Source organism: Hypomesus transpacificus, chromosome 14 (assembly GCF_021917145.1).
Source record: "Hypomesus transpacificus isolate Combined female chromosome 14, fHypTra1, whole genome shotgun sequence".
NCBI classification, from domain to species: Eukaryota; Metazoa; Chordata; class Actinopteri; order Osmeriformes; family Osmeridae; genus Hypomesus; species Hypomesus transpacificus.
Genome location: NC_061073.1, coordinates 8,147,258 through 8,164,706, shown reverse-complemented (window position 1 = coordinate 8,164,706; position 17,449 = coordinate 8,147,258). Strand labels below are relative to the sequence as shown.

At 47.8% G+C, this 17,449-nt stretch overlaps 1 protein-coding gene across 1 annotated transcript in view; it reads left to right on the top strand.

Annotated features, from left to right (window-relative positions):
• Nucleotides 1–2,675: 2,675 nt before the first annotated feature.
• The window catches only part of LOC124476374 (protein piccolo-like), a 40,468-nt gene continuing 25,694 nt past the window's right edge, over nucleotides 2,676–17,449 (top strand). The window contains 5 exon segments of the mRNA XM_047033493.1: nucleotides 2,676–3,110; nucleotides 11,691–12,665; nucleotides 12,755–14,811; nucleotides 15,258–15,607; nucleotides 16,532–16,786. Of these exon segments, the coding sequence (XP_046889449.1) occupies nucleotides 2,676–3,110; nucleotides 11,691–12,665; nucleotides 12,755–14,811; nucleotides 15,258–15,607; nucleotides 16,532–16,786 (4,072 nt within the window).

Here is a 17,449-nt window from a genome sequence, read left to right as displayed (position 1 = left end):
AAACACTGTCTGCACCGAATGTGGATTCAACCCAATGCCTCATGGAACACAAGTAAGTACACAGTACCTGCGGTCCCTTTTTAAATTGAAGTATTTTTTTGTCAGCAATTCCTTTTTGAAGTAGTATTCAGTATTGTAAATGTTTCGATAAAATGTTGAATGTTAATGTTGGTGAAATACAAGCCTTAGATACATAACATTTTGAGTTTGTACGATAGTTTTACAATCCTAATTAAAATACAACTGATAAAATAACTGATTGTTAATGTTCTCTCATGTAGAGTGTCATATGCAATTTGTCCTTGTGACTCATAGATTATAATGTAATAACCTGTACCTGTAAAGCAAAGCGATTGCCTATAATTCACTATTTGCTAGAAATATGTTTAGGGAGAGTAAAGGAGTAAATAATAGGTGTGTAAAGCATTGCTAATCTGAAATCATCTGGGAATTTCCCCATTATGAATTAAAACTAACAATATAATTTGCTTTCAGGAGAAGGAGTGGCTCTGTCTAACCTGTCAGATGCAGAGGGCAGTCGGTGGAATGGAACCTCCAGGAGCTACCATGACGAAACCTCAGCCCTCAGCCCACAAAGTCTCTCTGACTCCAGCTGCCCCTCAGAAGGACAAAGCAGTATCAGCTGTTCTCCAGAAGGACATACCCGCATCACAGATCTCCCCCTCCATGGCCTCACAGCTGGACCAGAAGCAAGTGGTAAACTCCACTCCAAGTACTGCCAAGCAAAATGCTATTACACCTCCCATGCATCCTCAGCAGCAGCAAGGCCAGCCTCAGCAGCCTCCGACAGGGGTCACAAAAGCAGAACCTGTGAAACCACAACAACTCCCAACTCAAGTCTCAACTCAAGTCCCAAAAACTGGACCATCACCTGCAAAAGCTGCTCCAACACAGGCCCAGCCCCCCAAACAGGAGTCAGGGGGCTTCTTTGGTTTTGGTGGTGCTAAATCTCAGCCTGCTGCCACAAAGCCTGCAGAGTCAGTTTCTGGGAAGATGTTTGGCTTTGGCTCCTCCATCTTCAGTTCTGCCTCCACTTTGATCACCTCATCTGTTCAGGATGAGCCTCGCCCCACACCTCCAGCTTCCCCCAAGGTGACTGCTTCAGCTCAGGCCTCTCCTAAGATGCCACCTGCTAAGGAGACCAAACCACTTGCTGCTCAGAAAGCAGAGGAGAAGAAACCAGAGCAACCCCAGCAGACCAAGGCTCCTCCATCAGAACAGGCCAAAGTGGACAAGACCCCATCAGAACCTCCAAAGTCAGCAGCAGCCTCCCAACCAGCTCCCAAAGCAGGCCAGTCCACCTGTCCTCTCTGCAAGGTGGGACTCAATGTGGGCTCCAAGGACCCTCCCAACTACAACACCTGTACGCAATGCAAGAGCACTGTCTGCAACCAATGTGGATTCAACCCCATACCTCAAGAAACAGAGGTAAGTTATTAGAGCACAGTGTTGGAAAAATTGAAGATGTAACACTTTTATTCTGCATAAAATGATACTGTGTTTAGCTTTGTGTGCAAAGAGAGGCCTAAGCCCAAATCTGAACTCTGGGTAACACTAGGCTTACATAAACAAGGGGACCTGGGATTGACCACTATCTTACTGGAGAGGCCATAAAAGAGTTAATCATATGGTCAAACTTAGAGGGGTCAGAGAGCGCACGCACACACCCACGTGCGCCAGGTCTATGCAAGGGAGCCAATGAAAGAAGAGCCATGGAACATTTGCATGCCTTTGTTTTAGCCAATGACTGTCAAGAGCGGTTCTGTTTAAATAGGTTGCTAGCACAACATGCTAGAGGACAGACTTTGTAGAACAATGGCGTGTGATGTTTTGTCACCTTGCGGCCGCAAGCAATAAAGCTTTCTTAAACTTGTTCACCGACTGACAGTGCAATGATTGGTAAAGATTCATATTTCTGACAACAGTTAAATGTAGGTTTTTGAAAAGGACATGTTCCGAGACATTCAGTTGCTCTTGCTTCTTTTAACACGCGTATTGTGTTTCAGGTGAAGGAGTGGCTGTGTCTTACTTGTCAAATGCAGAGAGCTGTTGGAGGAATGGAGCCCCCAGGACCCCCCACAATGAAACCACAGCTCTCGCCCAATAAACCCAGCACACCAGCTGTACCTCTAAAGGAAGCGCAGACACCTCTTACTCAACAGGCGAAAACCCCCGAACCGTCAGCACTTAGAAAGGAGCTCCCACCTTCAGCTCAAATCCAGAAGGGAGTCCCTGCTGCTGTTGGAAGCCCTGTTCCAGTTGAAGGCTCACCCAAAAAGATACATCCAGATGTGTCATCCAAAGAGGTACCTGCTATTGGTTTGCAACCAGAGACAAAAACAGCCACACCTTCATCCACGGCCGGTGGATCTACTATTCCATCACAGCTATTTGAAAAGGAAAAACCTAGCTCATCGAATCTTCCTGCCGCACCACCACAAGTTCAGCTTCAACAAGCTGCAAAACCGGAACCCAAAACGATTCCTACAAAGCATGATATTCAGCCACAGCCCCCCAAAGGTGGAACGTCTCCTGCCAAAGCTGCTCCAACACAGGCCCAGCCCCCAAAACAGGAGTCAGGGGGCTTCTTTGGTTTTGGTGGTGCTAAATCTCAGCCTGCTGCCACAAAGCCTGCAGAGTCAGTTTCTGGGAAGATGTTTGGTTTTGGCTCCTCCATCTTCAGTTCTGCCTCCACTTTGATCACCTCAGCTGTTCAGGATGAGCCTCGCCCCACACCTCCAGCTTCCCCCAAGGTGACTGCTTCAGCTCAGGCCTCTCCTAAGATGCCACCTGCTAAGGAGACCAAACCACCTGCTGCTCAGAAAGCAGAGGAGAAGAAACCAGAGCAACCCCAGCAGACCAAGGCTCCTCCATCAGAACAGGCCAAAATGGACAAGACCCCATCAGAGCGTCCAAAGTCAGCAGCAGCCTCCCAACCAGCTCCCAAAGCAGGCCAGTCCACCTGTCCTCTCTGCAAGGTGGGAATCAATGTGGGCTCCAAGGACCCTCCCAACTACAACACCTGCACACAATGCAAGAGCACTGTCTGCAACCAATGTGGATTTAACCCCATGCCTCACAGCAATAAGGTATGGTACTAAAATGATTAACTATTAACTGAAATAGACTGTCATCAATCATGACATTTTCATGTTTGAGATTTCGGATATAGGATTTGTTTTGAGCTTGTGTTGACATGTAAAGGGCCACTCTATTCTTGCTGTTTGTTATTCAAATCACACTGATGCTGTTCAGAATAGAGGATTCAATCAGGCATGGCAGACCAGCAGTATCGTCGTCCATCTCCATGTCTGTGTGGAGGGCACAGCTGGAAAGCTGCATTGTTCTCCGTCTCCTAAATCTCAGGGAGTGAACCTCCGTCGCCCTCCCTCTGCCGTCGTTCACGCTCATGGTGATTTCAGCTGCTGATGACGAATAATAACAGGCCATGGCTTCCTTGTTCAGACAGCTCACAGTTCATCCAGCTGCCTGAGAAGGCAAAGAGGGAGGATGTGGGCGCTAGAGCATGTGTTGTTTCTGCCTTGTGAAGCTGCAGTGCCTGCCCCCCTTGACAGTAGCTACATGGGTTCTCAATGTTCTTGTGCTACAATGAGGACAGAGTAATGGTGGGTACGTTTGAGTCTTAAAAAGAACATTCAATTTTCTTCCTGCTGTTGTGCTGGAGCTGTTGTTACAGGAGAGGAGATGGATGTCATAGTAAAAGCACATTATAGATGAGGGACGGCTTCCTGCAATGGGGAATTTCTGGGAGAGCTTGTCTGGAGAGCTGCCCAGGGTATGCATTAGCATAGGTCTGAGAGCAACAGCTCTTTGTAATCTCCATGAATAGTGTACATATTTTGAGAACCTCAAACCAAATTAAAAACATACTCTATGGCACTCTGTGTGGCATCTCTCATGGAAATCCCCTTCGATGGGGAAGCCAAAGTAAATGCGATATGACATAACTGTGCATGCGAGGTTTGCCTCGCAGTCCGGCTGCACTGCAACTGTGTTAAAGTGATTGACTGTTGTGCAACAGCATTAGTGAGATGGGATCTGCCTCCATGCGCCTTGTTGGCTGACTGACTGTGTGGATGGGGACTCTCAACCCCAGTGAGAGATGGCAGAACCCTGTGATATGCCAATGAGGAGGGGGTTAGCTGGATTAAACCAAACACAAACATCTAGCCTCTCCAGCTCAGCTCTGTACTGTACGGCAGCACACGTTTCCCTTCAGGCCATCTGCTGCCGTCACAGATCAGTGAATCCCTCTGCTTTTGCACCCACCTATTCAGCCCCTCCCCTCCTCTTCATTGATATTGCTCCCAGCATCTCACGTGTGTATTGGCTTTCACTGGTGCAGGCCAAGTGTTGTTCGGGTTGCAGCTCTCGTTTTTCATTGACTTTCGGGTTGACTCAGTCATAATAATAAGTCAAGGGTCTGGAAGGGGTTTCCCATAGGAAATCAGAATACTTCTTCTTTGTATACATTTAGACTGTGATCAACAGTGCATGAGAAAAATGGCACAGTTTTTATCCATGCCGATTGCGTGGAAGCACTGTGACTCAGAATGTTTCCTTGGTTTTCATATTGTAGTAATACGATTCCAGTACAGTTGCTTCCTCCCCAGACCAGGGCAAAGTCCATCACTATGATGTCAGTGTTTACACAGTCGTCTACATGCGCACCGATACAATAATGTGTAATTTCAGACCTCTCTTAGTCATATAACTGGAGGCTTCAGTGAAAGGTCATCTTTTGATGCTAATGCCTTTCTAATGAGATGCTACGCTCAGTTCCCTCTATACAAACCGAACCAAAATATCATCAGATTAAATCTGAAAGAAGCCGGCATTAAATGTCATCTCTCAAAGCAGCAGTTGTGTTCAATTACCTCATTTTTTTTTGTAGATTTATGCAATGGTTACATTTAAGTTAATCAACAATCAGTAATTATTTGCCGTTGATAATGTATTGGCCCCCTGTTCATTCACAAGGCCTCCAGTGGTCTCAGTAAATCTGGATGGTGAGGCTAACCCTCTCTGTGGTGACTGATCTACTGTGCTTAGGCTTGTATCTCAGGGAGAAAGATTTACAGCAGCCTGACTGACACGCCGTAATTGAAAAATAATGCCCAGTGTGATGAGGCGCTTGCATCATTGACACTCCGTGTGACTTTCACGGAGAGCAGTGAGCCAGGGGAAGGGGGATGGGGACTGTGTGTGTGTGTTCTACTGTGTACGCCCCTCCACACCAATCTGTCTAAAGGCTGAAGGGTTCAGAAATAGCCTGGCCTTTACACCGAAGGATGGGAACACAAGTGACCGCAAGGGTAGCTGGCCCCACACGGATTCAAAACGGATTTTTGTAGCATGCGTGTGTTCACTTCCTATGGAAGACATTGGAAATTATACAGCTGTCTTGATTTAGCCTTCTTCCAACACAAGCAATACATGGATGACAATGAGTATGCTTGGGAGGCAGGGAGGTATGTGTGTGTGGAGGGAGGGGCTCAAAGAGGGCAAGTGCCGGCAGCAAGTCTTTCCATTTTCCCATAGCTTCCTACATCTCTCTTTTTCTATTCCAGCTGATCTTATCAAAGGCCTGTGAGTGGATGTTTCCTCTTATCTAGGGCACACGTGTTTTCCTGGCTGTGCAGTCAGAGCTGAGTGTTGTCTGACAGCAACTGGGATCTTACAATGGTAATGAATAGAGTCCCTGGAATAGCCAACTCCTGCCACCTCATTGGCAAATTGATCTCCTTGCTTTATAGTATGAATGGTCACAGTTGTAATTCAATTTCACATTTCGCATGCATTTTGGGCCTGAGGTGCTTTAATGTCACATACAGTAGAAGCACTATGCATGCCCATGTCAATTGCCAAGTAAGCCACATTGCTTGCCCTTTGAATAACCTTGAGAATTTTGAGGCAGGCATTGCTTGTCAAACCTCTCATCCATCCTCCATGACAAATTGAGTCATCACATGCTTTCATAATCTCCGATCCACAGGCCCAGCAATCATTTAACCCGTCCTCATGTTTGTGGACGGAAGGACTCTGCATGGTTTTTATCCCGAGTTGCCCTGACTTTTTCCTAGGCTAGTGTTCAGGCTGAGATGTTGTCCGCTGTAGGCTATAGGCAGGCCCAAGTCTGTTGGCACGGTGATAAAGATAGACTCCTGGTGCACCTTGTGACGGTGATAAAAATAGTGACTGAGGCGAGACTAAAGGCTGCTTACTCCTGTGCCTCCTGTCTCTCTGCTTCTTCTTCTACCTCCATCCTCCTCAACCCCCCACAGCTAATGCATGGCTGTCTGCAGGGAAAGCCAGGCATGACAAAAAAAATCTGGTCCTTATACTGTCTTATGCTGGGGACACACCACAGGGTCATCGGCCCTTCCGACAATCCTAGGTAACATATGTCCCGATTATCTTGATGATTCCGCGGATTTTATCAGATGTTCCCTTGGTGTGAGGTGTGTTAAGAGTGACCACACACTGTGGGAGCAAAACGGCTACATTTAGGATTTTTTGTCCTCATGTTTGTGGTCTCTCACAGTTTGAAAATCTTATAAGATTAAAAACATTGTATAGTGTGTCCCCAGCATTAGAAGAATTATGACTATCATGTGACTGCATGAATAGGTTAAATGCGTTTATTCATGTCTGCCAATGCCACTGCACTTTTCATCTACTGGGGCAAAACCTCTTTATATTTTAGGCCAGCTTAGAGTGCAGATGTTTGGAGCACTTTTCAGTGGTGACGTTTGTCTATCAAGCTGGAAATCTCCCCCAAAACATGAAAGTGTTGCTGGATTCTATTTTAAGGCTGGGCTGTTAGTCTGAGGAGAGGGAATAGAACATCTCCTGTGAGATACGGCCTCCTTAACGCCCTCATAGAGGTTCCCTTCTTCTCTTTCCATCTCTCTTTTTCTTTGTCTACCTCTAGATTTTATCCCCCTACCTTCTTGTCTTCAAATTAAAGTTGTTTGACGTGGCATTTGTCAGATTGGAGTAAGCAGGGGGCCTCTGTCCATTGTCGGTAGAACTAAACCCTCTGCTTATTGCAGATTAGTGGGTCAACATACCCTGTTATCAGTGGGCTTGATTTATGAGGAGAACTGCTCTGCTTTGCTCTGTGGGGGCTGTTGAAAGCCAAGTATATTAGCCAGCTACAACAGTTGCCAAATAGTCTGCCAGGAAATCAATAATGAACCAACCGGCTCCAGCCTCTACAAGAATGGAGGGGTATTGACGGCTCAAAATTATTGGTGTAGCCTATAACCCCGGGTCCATCTCTTCTGTTAATATCAACTACAAATCTCCAGTCAGGGATAAGTGGCAATGTGACTGTACACAGGATAATGCACAAGACAAATCTAAAGTGTGGGTGTTGCTCTGTTAGTGTGGTGTGGTGCAATCCTTTTGTTCCTGTGAACAACATTTTGAAGGAATGCGCCGGCACGTTCATTTCACATTTGATTTACAGTAGCATGTTTGTTGTGTAGCACACCTGTGTTGTGCAACATCAACGCTGAGGCTGAGGCTGAGGCTGAACAAGATTGATTCCGCCTGTCATTTAACAAGTGATGCCTTGCAGATGGTCACATACAGTAGGAGACTCGTACAACGCCGTTGACATGTTTTAGGTGGATTGATGAGTTCACAGTTTTTCATCCCCACGCAGTTTCTGAAAATCAAGTATCCTTTTTGTCCTGTTTCTTTGAGCTCTTTTCACATTGAATCAAGTGTATGTGTGCGTGTAGTGGTGTGTGCTGTGTGGTGGTGGTGAGGGGAGGGGGGGGCAGTGGGACGAGAGTTTAGTGTAGAGCTCAGCAGATCCACCCCAGTGCTGGCTCTTCTGGCATGCGAGCGTGTGTGGGTGTGTCGGCACAGCTTTCTGAGTGCTGTCATTGGGAAGGGCCGACTGGCTAATCCTGCTCGGAGGCTCATCACACTCAATGCCTTCTCCTGCAGCTCTCCACCCCTGGCTCCTAGTCTTTACCCAGCAAACAGATTTAATTAAAGGAAGGGATGATGGCTGGCGTCCAGACCCCAGCAGTGTGCAGCTCACTTCCCAAGCATCTCCAGGTCCACAGGGGCTACTGGAAAGTAGCCCCTGTGGCTACTAAATGACTGAATGTAAAGTGTTGTAGAAAACAATAGGCGGACAAGGTGTGTCTGAGGGTATTTTGTTCGCATTTATTAACTAGATGACTTTTGCATCCGTCGGCTAACTGCATGGCGATAGGGACACAGGCTGTTGTTTTAGGTGACCGGCGTGACCGCCATCCCAATATTTATCTATTGTTCACCGACCTACGTTGGCATCAACCTAACACTGTGCAGTTGGCAACTTTTCATTAGCAGAGTTATTTATTCACACAAACTCCGGTAATCACACTTTCCAGCTGTCGTTCATTTGGATTATCAACACAAAGAGGGTCCATGGCTAGATGTTGGGCCTTGGACTGGGGCCAGCAGGCTGTCTGGAGAAGTGTGCCAGGGAGAGTGGAGAGGAAAGAGAAAGAAAGAGGTAGAGCAGGAGGGTGGGAGCGGGCAGAGGTGCGCAGGAACACATGGTTGCCGCTGAGCCATCTGGGGACAGTGTTGTTTCATCTTTCTTATCTTAACGTTTGCTAAACTATTTCTGTCGAGTCTGCACTGGTTCAAAGAAACAGAAGCTAGATCGGGAAAAAGAAAGTTCAAAATGTCAACTTTTTCATGAGTTACTTTAATTTGGCTGTGATGCTGTTCTGTACAGCCAAGGACATGTCTGAGACATCATTTTTTTTGCTGGAGGAACAAGTAAGGGTGTATATGGTACACAGAGAAAATGTAGATGACCTTGAATTGAATTACATTGTTGATTGATAGTATTAAATGTAATCAAGTAAGGGAGACTTTTATGATCAGAATCACAATGAGACATTTAAGTCAACCATAATACTATTTTGGTAAAAACGTTCAGGTCTAGTTTATTTAACAACAATTATACATGCCTGCTTCATCACTGAAACAGGATAGCATATTAAATGGTTAGTTTTCGTATTTGGTAAGTAGCAGTATGTTTTTTTTTACATTCAGCCCATCTAAAACACGTGACCTCTCCCCTGATGAGGGTATTGTGATGGCGAATGAGGTGATCAGAGAAGCAGGACGTTTTTTTGCTTTTGATTACCAATTAATCGCCTGATTGGTCCCACTGCTGACATGCTTGGGCTGATTAGCATATGTATGAGGAGCAGCATTCTTCAGCTGTGATTACATCCTCGGCGTATAAGAGAGGAGATAGCATGCTTTTATCTATCAGGATATCTGTGCTGACAGACTGATCTTTTGAACTTTTCTCTTTCAATGTAGATCGTTAGGTAAAAGATTAGGAACAATGTGCTGTGGTTGTTATTCAACGTTGCCTGAACACTGCAGCACTGATGTTGAGTACAGTGTCAAGGCTCCATGTCTCTGAGTAATCCTATGAAACAGAAAGAACATGTTACTGTGTTAAGACCGCCTGCTGAACCCAAAGGTCCTTCCCTTCAAAACAGACCGACTGGTGTCAGCCATCGACTGCAATTAGAGTAGTTTCCCCTCTATTGGTTTTCAACTAAATTACTCTGACCGCAGAATAACAGTTTTTGCTTTGGATTATGTGGAATTGTGTGATCAATGGAGTGCATGTAGAAAGTATGAACAATGTCCCTTAGGCACGCCTTAGCAAAATACAACTAGGAGATTGTTGACTGAACAAAGCAGTTGGGGGGATACTATTCAGTTCCGTCTCATTGCTCTGGTCTCAGGGGTTGAAGTGGTAGTATTGAATGGTCCTATGTGAAGGAATGATGTATTATGGTCATTTCAAAGAACTTCTTGGTAACTACTATACATGGTTAGATCCCAGTATGTGTGGGCAGTGAATGCTATGTGCATTAACAGAGCATTTCCATTTCAGTCTTTCACCGAAGCACCTAATGGATCACAAAAGCACCTAATGGATCTGCTGCTATCATAATATACTCTGCAAGATGACTGGGATGTGTCGGTAGCTAGCGCCGCACGAGTGCGCATATGCATTCTCGAGTATGAAATCCCTCTGTCAAGTCTGTCTGGTTGTGGTCATTGAAGGGCCCATGGGTCATAGGGGGACATTGTAATCCACAAAGACCTTTTCCTTTGACCCTGTCTTCCCGGTTGAGTATTTTCTCAGTGCAGGTCATGTTAGTGTAGGTATTTTGGGTGTTATTTCTGCTAACAGCCACAAGACACGATCACAGCTGGATTGGAAGCAAAGGCCTAAGCCTGGACATGACAGAGGGAAGGTTACATCACTGGCTAAAGCTCTAGTCAGCACATGTGCCCATGAAATATTATTTATTTACGTCACAGGGTTCTAAACCAGAACTAATCTCCAAGAGAGAGAGAGAGAGAGAGAGACAGAGAGAGAGAGAGACAGAGAGAGAGAGAGAGAGAGAGAGAGAGAGAGAGAGAGAGAGAGAGAGAGAGAGAGAGAAAGAGAGATGGAGAGGGAGACCATGAGCGAGAGGAAAGGAAACAGCGTGACAGAGTCAGAAAGCAAGACAGAGCGAGAGAGAAAGAGACACAAAGAAAGAGAGAGATAGAGATAGATAGAGAGAGAAAGAAAGAAAGAGAGAGAGAGACAGAAATAGAGAGAGACAGAGAGAGAGAGAGAGAGAGAGAGAGAGAGAGAGAGAGAGAGAGAGAGAGAGAGAGAGAGAGAGAGAGGAAGTGTGTGTCTGTGTGTCAAAGTACACATGGGAATTAGTTCACATGATTGAACTCATATCTTAACATGCACATTTCTGTTTCTTGATTTTTTTTATGTATGTGAACCATGGACACACTAGTAAGAGCATGTGCGCTCCGACATCATTTTAAACATACGTTTTACCTGCATATATGCTGTATACTTACCAAGTGTGTAGCTATATAACTCTCTATCCCACTCACTGTAATAAAAATGGAGAGGCATTTAATAAACAAGATACGTTTGGGACTGTCTCTGCCTCTGCCCTGTGCATCTCAGCTCCTCTCCATGGCTTAAGCTCTGGCTGTGGCTCTGCAGAGGTAGGCGCAATGCTGTGTTTCTGACGGCTCTGCTGAGAAGCTAGTGGCAGTCTGTGCTATCTATTGACAGAGGAAGGCTTTTCACAAAATGGTCCGATATTAAACGTGGCTGAAAGACCACACTGATGTCAATGCTTTAGTTTCAACGGCAAAATGTTGGCCTTTGAGATGTGATTTGTTCTTTTGCAAGGTAAGCTTTTTTGAAATGTGCTGCCTAAACAATATAAGCAGCTGTGTTCTGATTGTGTCTTGCTTTTTCTACTCCAGGAATCCATGAAATAAGATTTTGTGATTGTTTATTTCTAGAGTAACCTGTTCTGTAATGCTTGATTAATTTGGATTACTGTATGGCCTGGTCGGTAATGTGTTTGCTCACAATACTTTGTATTTCATACCTGAATTGCTTGATTAAATGATATATCCAATTTTTTTGTCGAACATATTCTAAAGCTCTATTGTGACTTACTCCTGAATCATCCTCATATAACCTCAATAATTGGTTATTTCTAAATAGTGTAAATGGTAGCACAATTGTTTTTTGGGCATCCAGTCAAGTTGTGTAACCTCTGTGTTCACAGAAGGAATGGCTGTGCCTGAACTGTCAGACTCAGAGGGCTTTGTCTGGACAGCTGGGAGACATGGGCAAGATGTCTGCACCTGCCCTCACCAAACCCACACCCGCAGCCTCCAAGACCGAGGCCCAGCCCATACCTGCAGCCTCCAAGACCGAGGCCCAGCCCACACCTGCAGCCTCCAAGACCGAGGCCCAGCCCATACCTGCAGCCTCCAAGACCGAGGTCCAGCCCATACCTGCAGCCTCCAAGGCCGATGTCCAGCCTGTACCTGCAGCCTCAGTGACAGAGGTAATGGCCACACTTGCCGCCTCCAAAGCCGAGGTCCAGCCCATACCTGCAGCCTCCAAGGCCGAGGTCCAGCCCGTACCTGCAGCCTCAGTGATAGAGGTAATAGCCACACCTGCAGCCTCCATGGCCGAGGTCCAGCCTATACCTGCAGCCTCAGTGATAGAAGTAATGGCCACACCTGCAGCCTCTATGGCCGAGGTCCAGCCCATACCTGCAGCCTCCAAGGCCGAGGTCCAGCCCATACCTGCAGCATCAGTGGTAGAGGTGACGGACACACCTGCACCAGACAAGGCAGAGATGAAACCAGCTCCAGCCTCTGTGCAAAAGGAGGCAGAGCCAGCTAAGATGGAGGTCCCCATGGCAGAGAAGCCTCTGGCTGAGGCAGAGGTGAAGACAGAGGCTAAAATTATGGAGCCACTTGTGAGTACCCCTGTGCTCACTCCAGCCTTAGCACCAGAACCTCTGCCTCCAATCTCTGCAACAGTGTCTGCCCCTAAGGAAATCACTGAGGTAGAAAAAATACCTGAAGCTAAGGCTCAAACGGTAGAACCGACAATGCCACAGGTGAAGAAGATCGACGAGCAGGCTGGACAACAGGTGTCACAACCAATGGCAGCAGCAGACACAACGTCACCAGAGACAGCACCAGAGACAGGCCAACCTTTGACAACAACAGAGATTGATAGCAAGGCAAGTGTCTACAGACTACTGCAAGTATTTTATGAAAGTACAATAAATATTTGTGTCCTTGAGTAACATCTTTCTATACTCTTTTTCAGCAGAAAGAAGTAAGGAAACAGGAGCTTACCACTGTTCCAGACATCCTTCCAGCAGACACTGCTGTGAAGGAGGTGGTGTCCAGTCCAGTCATCCCCAGTTCAGAGCAAGAACTGACAGAGGCTGAAGATCATGCTAAGGAACATGACCATCCAGAGATCCTACCCATATCACAGGGCTCCTACACCTCTGAGGAGGAACTGAAGGAGGTAAAAGGGGTTAGTGAATCTCCTGTGACAGACAAGACCACAGACTCAATCGTGATCAAAAAAGAGGAGGTTGAGAGGAGGCGTCTGAGTTACCGACCCATGGAAGAGAGCAGTGGGAGTGAACTTACCCCCTCACCCCAGCCCCAGAGAAGGAGGCTGAAGGTAAATATGACCTCCTCCAGCAGTGAGGACCTTCAAGCCGACAGCCCAGACTCTTCTGTGGACGACGAAGAGTTCATCCGGAGGCAGATAATGGGCATGACCGGAGCCGAGGAAGAGATGTCTCTCTCGGAAGATGAGGAAGAGTTTAGAAAGGAGGATACCACCACTGAAAAGACGCTGGAGTTGGATAACATCCCTAAAACAGCCGAGCCATTGCCCGAAAAAGATAACGCAGGCATTCCAGCCAGACGGCCATCTCTTCCCAAGCCTGAAGACCCAACCACAGAGGAGAGACTAGAAACCGAGACCACCATCGTCTTTAAAAAAGCCATTCCGAGGATGAGGCAGAGACAGAGCACTGACGAAGTGGATGCTGAGGTGGAAAGTATCACGGAGTCACTGGATGACAAGTCAAAAGGTGACGGTTCATCCAGCGTCCAGGTGTCTAGCTTCACTCCAGGAGCCTCCCCCACATCTGCCTCTTCCCTGGAGGAGGACAGCGACAGCAGCCCCAGCCACAGGAGGGCCGGCGGGGAGGGAAAACTGCACCGCAAAGCCAAGCACAGGCAGGCCGGACAGGCCCTGCCCACCATCGAGGACTCCTCCGAAGAGGAGGAGATGAGGGAGGAAGAGGAGCACCTTCGGGAGCATGAGAACCAGAGGGAGGGAGACCTAAAACCGGAAAAGAGGAGCTCAAAGAAGTCCAAGAGGGAGAAAGATGAACTCCGGACTCAGAGAAGAAAAGAGAACCAGCTGACTTCGCCCAGTAACCTGTCACCTATTGAGGATGCATCACCCACAGAGGAGCTGAGGCAGGCCAAGGAGATGGAGGAGTTGCGCAGGACATCAGGCTCGGATTACTCCCCCAGCATGGAGTCAGAATCAGAGGGCTTACAGGGCAGGCTAGCTCAAATGTGCAAGCCTCCAACAACGGTAAAACAATCTCCTGGTGAAGCAGCAGGCGTTGAGAAGCAGTTGAAGACTGCAGATGAAGCCTTTGATGACATGATTCAGAAAACTACGGCCATCACAGTAGACCCTGAGGTAGACCCTGATGTAGAACCACTGTATGGAGGCATGGCAATTGAGGACTATCTCTACGAGTCCTTAGTAGAGGAACCTGAAACTAAACCCAGTGTATCTCCTAAAGAGGAACCAAGTCAAGACGCTTCTGCTGAACCGGTGAAGAGACTCCGGTCTCCAGAGGAAGTGTACGAAGAGATGATGAAGAAGAAAAAGGAGCTGAGGTTGATTGAACAGGAGTTTCAACAGGCACAGTCTGCCACCATGGATACTCTTTCACCAGAATCGGCAGAGACCTTCTATGGTACCATCTCCACCGCGGAGGCAGAGAAAGCCCCACCAGGCTCTGATTCTAACTCTGAGGTGCCGAAGAAAAAGAAACGTCCTGCACCACCGAGACCATCTGAGCCTCCCAAACGTCCTGAGGTGGTAATCATACCTAGCGCTCCGGATGGGGAATATGTTCCTGCTCCTAGACCAATGATTCCTCAGGATACAGTCCTTAAGCGATCACTTTTCCCCATACCAGATCTCAAGATTACCCAATGTTCCTCTGGGGAGGAGGAGGATGACAGTCTGGTGGAGGAGTATGGCATTGGTATGTCCTCTGACATCACACCTAGTGATGAGTCCGAGACCAAAGACGAAGTGGAGACTCCTCCTGGGTCAGAGCATACCCCACCATCTGAACCAGAGATAGAACCTCTCAGTGTGGTGTGCGAGGTCCCACAAGCTAAATCTACTCCAGTTCTAGCCACTGGAACAACCACTACGCCATCCCCTGTATCGCAGGCGTCTCCTCCCACCTCACCAGCAACACCTGACTCAAGCTTAGCATCCAATGCTACATCGTCGTCTTCATTCCAAGGTCAAACTCCTCTGTCCTCAGACTCAACTCCACTCTCCACTCCAACACCAGAATCTGCAAAAGAACCAGCTCTTTCTCTGGCTGATATGTCTCCCCCCTCGATCACTCCAATTGCGGTTGTTTGCCAAACCTCGCCAGAGCATGTTGTTCAAGCAGCAGTTCCAGCTCCAGGTTCGACAGTTATTGTCACAATACCAGATGTGGTGTCAGATCCAACCCAGCCCCTCACTTCTCCTGTTCCAGCAGAGGTTGCAGCTCCTTCAGCCCCAAGTCCTTCTCCATCCCCATTCTCAGTGGTTGTTCAAATGCCCGACCTGGTTTCTTCTCCATCCCAGAAGCATGTCCAGGGTCCAGCTCCTGTGCAAGTGTCAGCACCAAGTCCAACACCTGTGGTCTCAGCTACCCCCACTGTTGCTCCAGCAGCAGTATCAGTTTCAACAACTGTCATGGTTTCTACTCCAACCTATACTCCAACTCCAGCTCCTGCTTCAGTCATAGTCCAAATGCCAGACCTAGTCTCAACCATCTCAACTTATGCCCCACTCCCAGTATCAGCTCTGGTTACTTCACCAGCAACGACCCAGGCCACAGTGGTACACTCAGTCCCTATTCAGACAGCTATTCAATCCCCATCTCCTGCAGTTGGGGCAGCCCAGGTGCCCCCTTCTGCTCCAGCATCAACAACAGTCATCAAGAAAAAAGTCCCACCTCCCCCTCCACCTCGGTCTACTTCTGTCTCATTGCCCCAGACCACCACAGAACCTTCAGCCATCAGGGCTATCCAACATGTGTCCCCTACCATGACCACCACAATAGCTATGGGTGCAACTTCATCCGATCAGCCCACAAAGTCTTTTGTAGTGGATATCCAGCCCAGGATGGAGGAAAATGCCTCTTTACCACAAGTGGTTGCACCAACTAGACAAGGGCATGTAGTTATCATAGTGCCTAGTGTGGAAAACGTATCAGCCCTTTGCCAGTCTGCCCAAGAACTAGTGGAAGTAGCCACATCCTCGCCTGTAGTTGTCAGTGTTGCTCCGTTCCCTACTGCTCCTACAGAGCCCCCTCCACCTCCTCCTCCACTTCCCCCCGCCACCTTACCAAAGCCAGCTGTACGTCCCAAAATGCTGCCTGTATCAATCCCATCCTCATTTCCCACAGCTGTGTCGAGTGTAGTTACTGTGTCACAGGCTGTCATGACTGCAAGTCCCAGCCTTTTGGCTAAGTCCCCTGGTCCTCCTCCTGTGCCCCCAAAACCCGTGTCCATCCCTGCTGGCCTGGTATTCAGCCACAGACCAGGGGAAAGTGTCAAACCTCCAGAGACTCCTAAAGCCAGTGCAATCCAGCATGTGAAGGCCCATACACTGCCCAGGACGAGAGAACCTCCAAATGCCCTGTCTCTCAGTTTGACCACACCAGTAGAGTCCAAGCTGAGTGCAACATCCCCCAAGTCACCACTGTCTCCCAGGCATACTAGATGTCTGCAGACATATGTTGTGATAACTCTGCCCTCCGAGCCAAGCACACCTACGGAAGCTATAACGGTGCAGGCACCTATCAGGAGGGGCTCCATTCCATCTACACATCAGGCAGCACCAGCAGTGAGGACCACCCCATACGAACAGCAGACTCCCACCGAGGCATTCTCTGCACAGGCAATTGTCAGGAGAGGATCTCTACCCACTGTGCGGCAACCACCACCAACAGCTGTAGTCACAACAGCAACAGTTGCGCCAATGGCATATTTCGAGGGAGTCGCTACTCAGGCCCCAGTAAGGATACCGTCCATACCGTCATTACTGCACCACCCAACAGCTGTGACTGAGGTAGCACCAGTTCAATCAGCGCAGGAGACACACATTCAGCTATACACTGTCCCGCCCCCAATCAAGAAACCGTATGTACCACCTGTGGCCCAGCCAATAGAGCATGTTCTGTCAGAGGTGATAACCATACCACCAGAGCCAGAGATTCAGCTAGTGACAGTAGCGCTCCAGGCCACTGCAAGAAGGACCTCAATATCACCTGCTGTTCAGCACCCACAAGCAGAATCTGAAGTCATAACAATGCCACCAGAACCAGAGGATGCAGTTCAGCCACTTCTAATCCATGATGCCCAGATGACTGTAACACCCTCAATACCTTCTGTTGTTGAGCAACCGCAGCCTGTAGCTCAGATTATTGCAATGCCACGTGAGCCAGAGATTTCTCTTGAAGCACCACATATTCAACACAGAATAGCTTCCGAGTCCTCTGTGATCCAACCTTCACAGGCTGTATCCCATGTGGTGAGCCTCCCAGAAGAGCAATATGCACCCACAGAGGTCATCACAACTGTGACCTATACCAGAAGACCACAAGTACCGGAAGTGGCCCAGCAACAACACATAGTAGCTGAGGTGATACCAATGCTTGTAAAGCAGGATGCACCTCTT